Raw genomic sequence first — 11,354 nt, 5'->3', positions numbered from 1 at the left:
CTATAAAACATATACCAAGTGATCACAGGAAGACTGTGGAGTCAGAACCACCTACCATCCTCCCACCTACACAACATCTACACTAGCAGAATCTGTCTGTGCAACTATTTTGGGATTCTAGAGTCTATTGAAGGCCTGCAACTACTAGTCAAAAGATTCAACCGCAAGTTACAGTTAATTTCGGTCAATTTGAGCTCCAACAGTGGTAGCAGTGACCCAGTCCCCTACCCCTACAACAAAGTAAGCAGCAAAGCTTGAGTTCTTAAAATAGTTTGCACAGGCTTGCAATCACCAAGGTAAGCAAGAAGAACCTTATTCTCCAAATATTGGGAATCTGTATTCTGATCACTGATTGCTGTTTCTGTTCATGGATGAGCAGACATAGAGAAAGGCAGCCAGTGTTGCAGCAACCACCACCATTGTTACAACACTTATGACTTCCAAGAGACTTAAAGGGTTAGACCTATTTTGTTTTATCTACTCCCCCCTTTAATTTTTCCCCTTTTCTCTTTTTGGAAACCAAACATTTAAGGATTGTGATTGTTAGAAAGTAATCACATACATGAGGGAATTCAGAAAGGCACAAACATTACTACAAGGGGTGCCTGGGTAGCTCAGTCAGTTAAGTGTCCAACTTCAGCTCAGGTCCTGATCTCACGGCTTGTGAGTGTGAGCCTGAGTGTGAGCTCCACATCGTGCTCTGTGCTGACAGCTCAGAGCCCAGAGGCTGCTTCAGATTCTGTCGCAGTCTCTCTGCCCCTCCCCTGCTTGCGCACTCTCTTTCCCTGTCTCTCTCAAATATAAACATTAAAAAAAAAAATTACTACAAAAAGACCAAGCTTATAAAGGACCTGGGAAGATCTTATATTTATACATCAAGCTGATGTGTGGAACAGAGTCATGTGAACAATAAAGAACAAGAGAGAGAGAGAGAGAGAGAGAGAGAAGAAGGAAGGAAGGAAAAGAGTGAAAGAGGGAGGGAGGGAAAGAAAGAGAAGGAAGGAAGGAAGGAAGGAAGGAAAGAAGGGAGGGAGGGAGGGAGGGAGGAAAAAAAGCAGCAAACCCTTGGGAAGGGGAAGAATCAGATTTCCAGACTTACCACATAATAAGATTGAAATGTTGCATTTTCAACAACACCAAAAAAATCACAAGGCATACAAACAGGAAACCATGGATGATTCAAAATGAAAAAAAAAAAAAAAAATCAACAGAACATGTCCCTGAAAAAAATTCAGAAAGCAGACTCAAGAGAAGAAAAAGACATTATAACAACTGTCTTAAAGATCATCAAAAAGCTACAAAAAAAAAAAAAAAAAAGGAAGTCTTGGACAGTCAAGAAAATGATTAATGGGTAAACAAAAATATCAAGAAGCAAAATATATAAATAAATCAAAAGGAAATTCTGGAGTTAAAAAGTTAATAACTAAAATTAAAAACTCACGGGGCACCTGGCTGGATCAGTTGGGAGAACATGAGACTCTTAATCTTGGGGTTATGAGTTCAAGCCCCACATTGGGCACAGAGATTACTTAAATAAACTTTAAAAAAGCAGATTTGAACCGGCAGAAGAAATAGTCCATCATCAACCCTAAGTTTGGGAATGGGAATGGGAATGGGAATGGGAATGGGAATGGGAATGGGAAAGGGAAAGGGAAAGGGAAAGGGAAAGGGAAAGGGAAAGGGAAAGGGAAAGGGAAAGGGAAAGGGAAGGAAGGACAGGAAGAGAACTTGAATATATGATCATGGAAATTATCAAATCTGAGGATCAAAAAAATTTTGAAAAAAGTGAATAGAGCCTAAGGGACCTGTGGGACAACAACAAGCAGACCAATATATGCAATACTGGTATCTCAGTAGGAGAAAAAATAAAGGACAAGAGAAATTACTGAAATAAATAATCACAAAAAAATTCCAAATTTGATGAAAGACATGAATACAAACATCCAAGAAGTCCAAAGAACTATAAGCAGAATAAACTCAATGAGACCTGTACCAAGAAACATTATAATCAAGTTGTCAGAAGACAAAGACAAAGAATCTTGAAGGCACCAAGAAAGAAGCGACTCATCACATACCAAGGACACTCCATATGATTATGAGAGTTCTCATCACTAACCATAGTAGTCAGAAGGCATTGGGTTGGTATATTCAAAGTACTGAATAAAAAAACCTGTCAACAAAAATCCTGTATCTGGCAAAACTATTCTTTTTCCAGTTCCTTAAGTTGTAAAGTCAGGTTGTTGATTTGAGATATTTCTTCTTTTTTAATGTAAGCATCTACAGCTATACATTTATTTTGCCTTTAGCACTGCTTTTAATGCATACCATATGTTTTGATATGCTATATTTTCATTTTCTTTCATTCTTAACCATTTTTTAATTTCCTTGTGATTTCTTCTTCGACCCATTGGTTGCTTTAAGTATGTTAATTTCCACAACCTTGTGAGTTTCCCAGTTTTCCTTCCATTAATAATTTCTAACTTCATATCATATGGTCAGAGAACAATGGGAGAAAATATTTCAAAATCATATTTCTGACAAGAAATTAACATTCAGAATATATAGAGAACTCCTAAAACTCAAAAGTAAAACACAACCTAATTCATCAAAGGGCACAGGACTTGAACAGACATTTCTCCAAAGAAGATATATGAACGGCCAATAAGCACATGAAAAGATGCTCAGCATCACTAATCATTAGGGAAACCCATAACAAAACCACAATGAGCTATCATGTCACACCCATTAGGATGACTATTACATAAAAACAGAAAACAAGTTTTAACAAGGATGTGGAGAAATTGGGACCCCTAACCACTGCTAATGGCAATGTAAAATGGTGCAGCTACTATACAAAAGAGTAATGGTGGTGCCTCAAAAATTATTAATAGAATTACTATATGATCCAGAAATCCCACTTCTGGGTAGATATGCAAAAGAACTTATAAGTAGGGATAGAGATGCCTGCATACCAGTGTTCATAACAGTGTTATTCACAACAGCAAAAAGGTGAAAGCCACCCAACCATCCAAAGACATTTATACCAGACTACAGAGAGGCAAAAAAAAAAGGAATTAGAACTTCAATTAGGAAAGTGATCCCCAGACTGTTGTTCTGGATCTGTCACCCCATCTACATCATCACAAATTAAGACACCGGTTGACTAACCTATTTCTGTACTTGGGGTTGAAGAGGTCTTTCCAAGGATAAACCAAAACACAGGGGTCAAGCCCTAACATATTTTTTATAAAATAAAATTTAAAAAAATTATACTACAGAAGATACTATAAACAAAGTAAAATTAACAAACAGGAAACTTGAAAAATTTTTTCCAAAACACTGGTAACAAGGAGTTAATACCTTTATTAAGAGTTCTTACAAGTCAGTAAGAAGCAGAACACCTGAATACATACAAAGACTACAGAGAAAACTTATATAAAAAATACAAAATCCATCTTCACTAAAAATAAAAAATGGCTGAAATGAAAACAATTTTATGTAAAGTTATATTTATTTTTATCAATAGAGTCTGAAAAAAATTTTCTTTTTAACGTTTATTTAGATTTGAGACACAGAGAGACAGAGCATGAACAGGGGAGGGGCAGAGAGAGAGGGAGAAACAGAATCTGAAACAGGCTTCAGGCTCTGAGCTGTCAGCACAGAGCCCGACGTGGGGCTGGAACTCACGGACCGTGAGATCATGACCTGAGCTGAAGTCGGATGCTTAACCGACTGAGCCACCCAGGCGCCCCTGAAAAAAATTTTCAATGATAACACTTAATTCTGGTTAAATGAATGGCACTATAAGAATTTATAAAAATACACAAACTTACTGTACCAAAGCTATACAGACAAAAAATGAAAAATACCCTAAATGTCCTCATAAGGAAACACATATTTGTAAAAGTAGATATATCTCAATATATTTATTGGCAAGTTATCAAATTAAAAGAGAAAAGCTAATTCTTTATTCTCCAGCATACCTACGTATTATTGTGATTTACAGATGAGGTAAACTGAGGCACAGAGACAGAAATTAAGCAAACAGACTGAGATGAATTTCATTTATCACAGTATAATATCACAAATACTTAACAAATTTTAGTTAAAAGTTTTTAAAGGATAATATAAAGTTTAATAATTAAGTATTTTAAAATAATTAATTGCCAACTAGAAAAAACAAATATGCTACTTCAAAGAGATCATTTTAATTCAAATTTCCTATTCATTCGTGATTTTTTTTTACTATTCCTTTATTTTGGGCATAAAACACAATTTCTTTTTCCTGCATAAGTCCATTTAACTTATTATTATAGTCAACAATAACAGTTCTGAACACTAAAGACAGGCTAAGGCTAAAATAAGACTCTTAGCCTTGGGCCACCTGGGTGGCTCAGTCAGTTAAGCAGCCAAATTAGGCTCAGGCCATGATCTGGCAGTTTGTGAGTTCAAGCCCTGCATCAGGTTCTCTGCCATAGCACAGAGCCTGCTTTGGATCCTGTCTCCCTCTCTGTCCCCCTCCCTCCCTCCCTCCCTCCCTCTCTCTCTCTCTCTCTCTCTCTCTCTCTCTCTCAAAAATATATAAATAGACTTTTAGCCTTTATAAAACACTTTTCCACAAATATCATAAGGGGCATAAGTGCTAGGTTTTCAAAGAAAACTTCCTCAGTTTTCAGTCATAGCCTCCATTCTCCCACCCACCAATTTTTAGTTGTTATTCGACATTCTATCTTTGTAACAAAGAGCTGACATGTTTACCACATTCTCTGCAATAACAACAATTACAATAATGTCAGAACATGTGTCTCCTAAAAAGATCTACATAATTTATATTTCAATAATTGATTGAAATAGGCAGGCTGGAAAGAGGCTGGTTACAACAAGAGTCCCATCCTTGAGCCTATCCTGTCCATGCTATAGTGAGTTCTAATGGGGCACATCTAACTCAAGTGATGGTATGGCCACACGTGCAATTTATTTCCATAGGGCACTCTGGATTCTCCTCAAAGTGAACTCATCTTAAGGGAAAAGAGAACTAAAGCTTGGTTTAAGGAGTACAGTACTCCTCCTTAAACCAAATGGTAATACTTAGTATGGCTGTGACAATTGCCTTGGCAGTACTGGTAATGGTAATGGAGTAACAGTGATCTCAGGATCAGACACTAGCATCCTCACCATAGAAGACTTCAGTAGCATCAACATATAGCACCAGCCTTTAATGGTACTTTTGATAAAAGTATCAATAAGAGAGACACAAAAATAATGACTACCACCTATTAAATTTCAAGCATTATATTAAGAACATCACATAGTTATCTCCTTAAATCCGCACAATAATCTTCTAAGATGTGTGTTACTATCTGTGTTTTAAAGATCAAAGTAACTTGCCCAAGGTAAATCAGCATGTTTGCAATACTGATGTCTGGCTCCAAAGTCTATGCCTATTCTAAATGCAACAAACAAAGCAAATAACCACCAAGAAAATGAATTTTCAGAGCCCACATCAAATACCACCTGGAAATTTCATAAATATTTAGGAAGGACTTGAAGAGAGCTAGAATTCTCACTGAATAGATTTTAGGAACAACTAGAAATTTAAGACTTATTATTATTAAATCTTAGCCCCAAATTGGTATAAAACCTGTACAGTACAGATTATAATTTGATGGTTCCATTGAATCCTCATAATAGTGCTATTTTTTTTAACATTATGAATGTGCACTGTCTTTTGAATTCCACAGGGACAGTACATAATAAGTGACTTTTTCTATAGAAAGTATCATCAATAACAAAATTTTTAAATGCATGATGTTTTATGTGTCACAAGAATTCTGACGTGATATTTATTAAAAAGATAATAACTATGTGATGTATAAGGTCGAAGGTCATTTCTCTTCTTCCAACTCAGGAAACCAAAGCTCGAGATTAAATGACATGAACATTAATCCAAGTGCACAAAATTAAAGTATGTATTTTAGCTAAGCACTGGGCATAAATGTAATTAAGACATAATGCTTCTCCTTAAGGAACTCATGGACTAGTAGAGGAGGCAGAAACAAAATAACTATATTACAAACTGATAAGTGCATTTCTAACATCTCTAATTATACCTTAATTTATACATTAAATACATTATTAATTGGATAATGACACTGAAACTCAGTTCTTCTGGTAAATTCAGAAAAAGACCAAATAAAGTATAAAGTTAAAATTGCCATTAATAATTCACTAAGTAGAACTGATGTGAAACATAAAATATTCTCCAAAAGGAGAAAAATTTGTAAAATTTATAAATTCATAAGAAATAAACAGTTTATAAAAATAAAGTGCGTTAGAAATATAAAAAAATTATTAAAAATCTTTAAAAAGTCAGCTATAAATACTCTTTAATGTAATTAGGCTTACAAGAGAAATACAAACTAGAAGTTACCTTTGGATGGTTCAGGGAAAATTAAAAAAACAAAACAAAACAAAACAAAACAAAAAACAAGATTGGATCAATAATTTTTCACTGAGATCAAAACTACTTTATTGTACTAGCAACAAGGCAAGAAATTAAAAAGAGAAGTTCATGGTAAAAGAAAGTGAAGAGATTTAGTAGTATTTATTAACTGACATCCCTTAGCTTTATCCCACAATTTCTTTTATTTACAGTCCCCACAGAAGCATCTCCTATAGGTTAAAACAAAAGCAACTTCAGATTTCCATTTCTCTCACTGGCTCAGCAGGCCATGTTTGTTAATGGAATCTCAAACCATTTTTTTGAGGAACACATTCAGCAATTCATTCAGCAAATATTTACTGAGGACTAAATGCCAGGTCTAGTTCTAGAATCTGGATATAAAAACAGTGACTATGTCAAGATGGAGAGATGGTTGAATGAACAGACCAATAGATGGCCAGATGGATAAAAAGGAAAGAGGAGGAAGAGGAACAGAAAAATGTCAGAGGAACAAATCTTAATTATATCACGTAAATTGAAATATTGAAATAGGTAACTAAATTTTCATTAAAGTCTACATCTATTTTCCCAAAACACAAGTACAGTGTACTTTCTGAAACTGATTATTAGCCACAGACTGTTGGTTCCAACAGCCATCTCGAGCCACCAGGGGAGAAAAGTCACACTAGCCAACAGAGCACATCTGCCTCACTTTTAGGAATAATGCATCTATGGGGGGAAGAATAGAGAGGCTCATTAGAGTAAATATATTATTTATTTTGAGTAAAGTTATCACTAAACATACCTTTCAGATAAAAAGGAGCTCTTGTGAGGATTTAGATTTTGACAAGACTCTAGGCTGCCATCAGATGATGAAGAAAGCTGCTCTGATTGCAAGTTGTCTGTATCACCCAAACTGGCCTCAGTTACAGATGAGGTCTTTATGTATTTTCTTCCTAACTCCGTTCCCAGGACATTCGTCAATATAACTCTGGGTATCCTGTCACACAAAATAACAAACACTGTACTGTACTGAGGTTTGCAGTGAAAAATGTATTCTAGGAAGTTGAATTTTCAAACATTTTCATCTATACCACTCTAGAAATCAACCCATTAAACACTCAAAATTCTGTATGAACACATTCTTTTTTTTATTTTTAGAAGTACTAGTGTCTTATAAATTGGCGCAGATTAGCCTGCCACAGTAACGGCTTTAACTAAACTAATGGATGCTATTGGGGTGCTTAAAACTTTAATCACTTTTTCTCAAAAAATGCTTTTTCCCCAATAGTTATTAAAAACACAGAGTACTTTAAACCAATTCAAGAAATCTTTATTCTTCTCATTCAACAGAAAGTTTCTTGATAAATAATTACATACTTGTAATTGGCAAATGAGAAATGCTAAATCCAACAGGAAAGACATCATTCAGATTGCATCTGTGGTAATGATAGACTCCATAAGTAAAACAGCACATATAGTGATTATAATATATATGCTTTATATAACAGCACCAAGGAAGGAGCCAACAAATCAAATGTCTAGATAATTAAAGTGTATTTTTTAAGCTCCACACTTTTTAAAATTGGTGTTCACATCAAAATGTACTACATAAAAGCCTGCTATCTCCTTAAACGGAAGAGGATAATATAATCTTCTCTTGGTTAGCCAACTGTTTTTACAAACACCTTATATACTTTGCCACACTATAATGACGCCCTTAGGCAATTATTTGGCCCTGAACTGACAACCCAAACCAAATTACTGTATTGGTTTTTAGTTCTTGTTACTGAATTTTTTAAGTTTTCCTATCTCCTCTTCATCAGATGTCCCCCTGACTTTATCAATATGTCACCTGCAACACTTTATTGACCCTTTGTGAGAAACAACAAAAAACACTTAGAAAGGGCCTGAGTGCTTCTATTTAAGTGAAACATGTGAGCTTCCCTGTACTTTGTTATATTTGCTATAGTACCTAGAGGTACTCATTTTCACTACACAGAGGCATTATGTTCTTTTCACTATGTTCTAGACAGCATGGAATTTCAGATCTTGAAAACTTTAAAATAATTTAGTATTACCTTTATTTTAAATATGAAGAATTCAAATCTCAGAAAAATTAAATGGCTGAAGGTATAACTCTTCCTAGTAGAAGAACCTGGGCCTATTATCTTTTGGTTTCTTTATTTCATTCCATTACAGGTATCCTTAATACTAAGTTGCCAGAGGATCCAGATAACTGAGCTTTTCTATAGATACTGCAGGAAATTCTTGAAAATATGCATTTTCCAGCAGAACCTCCACAAAAAAATATTGCAATGATTAAGTAGTATGTATGACATAGGGGCGCCTGGGTGGCTCAGTCGGTTGAGCATTTATTTGACTTTGGCTCAGGTCATGATCTCGTGGTTCACGAGTTCAAGCCCCACATCAGGCTCTCTATTGACAGCTCAGAGCCTGGAGCCTGCTTCGGAATCTGAGTCTCCCTTTCTCTGCCCCTCCCCCGCTCATGCTCTGTCTCTCTCTCTCTCTCTCTCTTCCCCCCAAAAATAAACAAACATTAAAAAAAAAAGTAGTATGTATGATGTAAAAGCAAAGGCAGGTAGTAAATACAATCCCCTAAACTCAGAGTTTGAGTAAAGAAAAAGTGGGAAAGAAGTTAGCTATCTAGCATAACCACCAATTATAAGGAGGAGAAGGCAGATATATTTTTCTACCTTCTCATATGATTTAAATCTCCAAGGATCCTAGTTGCCATTGTGAGCTTTGTGTATCTGATGCCTGACAGAACCTCCTTAGTATCTTAGACCTGAAGTAGGAATGTAAGTAATATAGGACCACTAAGGAGTCTCAAGATTTCTTTTATCTGACCTCACACTAGAAATTGCTATGAAATAAAAAACTTCACTCACTAAAAAACTTCAACTATAATTCAATAAAAAAAAAAACTCATCTTGTGTTTCTCAATATTTTAGGGAAAATATAGGAATGCTAGCAGAGGCTAGAACTATTTCAGGTTAGAACTATTATTTTCCAGATCAATACCTTAATGTAAATAAGTTTTATTTACTTTTTTTTTTTTATTTTTTTTTCAACGTTTATTTATTTTTGGGACAGAGAGAGACAGAGCATGAACGGGGGAGGGGCAGAGAGAGAGGGAGACACAGAATCGGAAACAGGCTCCAGGCTCTGAGCCATCAGCCCAGAGCCCGACGCAGGGCTCGAACTCACGGACCGCGAGATTGTGACCTGGCTGAAGTCGGACGCTTAACCAACTGCTCCACCCAGGCACCCCAAGTTTTATTTACTTTTAAGAGATGAGAGAATCTGGTATACTAACTTGATAAATCATTTTAAGAATTGATAATATACTATTTTTATGGTCCCCTATAATTACTGAATTCTAAAATGTGGCTCATAATAAAATAATCCAAAAACTGTAGTATTTAAGCAAAGAGAAAATTTGTGGCACATAAGGAGACACATCAAAGAAATGCCAACTATCATGTAGTATCTCTGTTTAAATGCCTGACTATATTATGTTTAAGTATGTTTTAGAATGTTGAGTCCCTTAAAAAAGCGGTCCCTCCAAATAGGAGCAATGCAGTCCATAAAAGATTACTTTTGTACAAAGTGCTGAAGAGAATAATCAACAACAACAAAAAATACAAATATCAGCAAGCAAAGGGAAAATTTTTAAAGATTAGAATTCTCTTCTGAGTAATAAATGATCATCATCCTATTCTTGTATGGTTTATTTAAAGAAAGAAAAAAGCAAAGGAGATATGAAAAAAGAACCCTGGAGGATAAATGAGACCTTTTAAGTTAGACAAATATGTTAACAAATAGCTGAAACAAACATCTGAAAGTCTTTCCTAGAAGAGAAAAAGTTAAATGGTCAAACAAATAGCTGCCAAGTTTTTCCTAGAAGATAAAAATATCAAAATTGACCCCAAAACTGGTTGAAAAGATGATATACCAAGCTGCAGTAGAACCCGCAACTCTAAAGCACAAGAGCCCTAGAGAGCCCTTGAAGTCCTCAGAAGGTTCCAGCCACTACCCTCAGCATCTCCACCGTGGTAGATCTTTCAGTGAGACAGTACTCTATTATAACGTGAACAAAATACCACAAGAAAAAAAATTAAAGAATAAATAGAATATTTAAAGGTCAATAATTTAGATCTCACAGATAATAAGTAATAAAGTCCAATTCCTACTTTACTTACGAAAAAATTAAATTTCAGAGGAGTGAAAAGCACTGGTACAGGGGTTAAGAACAAGGACTCTAGAGTCAGAAAAAAAATAGGGGTCAGGTTTTGACTTTGGCACCTAATAATATAATTTAGGCAAGCTATTTACTATAATTTATTCCCCTTAGCATTGATCTTTTCATCTCTAAAATTAGGAGAAAACCTACCTTACAAAGTTGTTAAGACTAAATGAAATAAATTAGATGTAAAGCAGTTGGTATAAGTCCTGGCACGTAGTAGGTACACAGAAGAAAATCACTTTAATTTTCCTATTACTGAAGTCTTCCTCAAAGTTATAAAGTATCCTTTCAAATGATGCATAATTGTCCTGGGCTCCTGGGTGGCTTAGTCGGTTAAGCATCTAACTTCGGTTCAGGTCATGATCTCATGGTTCGTGAGTTCAAGCCCCATATCGGGTTCTCTGCTGTCAGGTCAGAGGCCACTTCAGATCCTCTGTCCCCCTCTTTCTCTGTGCCCCTCCCCTGCTGGTTCTCCCCCACCCCCCAAAATAAATAAATAAACTTAAAAAAGAAAAGAGCAAATGGTGCTTAATTGTCCTAATTCATCATACTCTGTAATCCTGATGAAAACATCTTATTAAAAAAGTACATAACTAAACACTTAGCAATGCCCTTAGTACACTCAGCTCTTCACAACACATA

The 11,354-nt window shown here is 35.4% G+C and overlaps 1 protein-coding gene across 8 annotated transcripts in view; it reads right to left on the bottom strand.

The window, feature by feature from the left end:
• The window catches only part of SENP7 (SUMO specific peptidase 7), a 165,409-nt gene that overhangs the window by 75,430 nt on the left and 78,625 nt on the right, over positions 1-11,354 (bottom strand). For 4 of the 8 annotated variants that reach the window (XM_047876611.1, XM_047876613.1, XM_047876615.1 and 1 more), the window contains one exon: positions 7,248-7,442. The exons of the other annotated variants lie outside the window; for them this stretch is intronic. In XM_047876611.1, coding sequence (XP_047732567.1) covers positions 7,248-7,442 — 195 coding nt within the window. The remainder of the gene's footprint in view (positions 1-7,247; positions 7,443-11,354) is intronic. 8 annotated transcript variants of the gene reach the window in all.

This window comes from Prionailurus viverrinus, chromosome C2 (assembly GCF_022837055.1).
Source record: "Prionailurus viverrinus isolate Anna chromosome C2, UM_Priviv_1.0, whole genome shotgun sequence".
Taxonomy (NCBI): Eukaryota; Metazoa; Chordata; class Mammalia; order Carnivora; family Felidae; genus Prionailurus; species Prionailurus viverrinus.
Note: the sequence above shows the minus strand (reverse complement) of the source record. Positions and strands in the feature narration are given on the sequence as shown.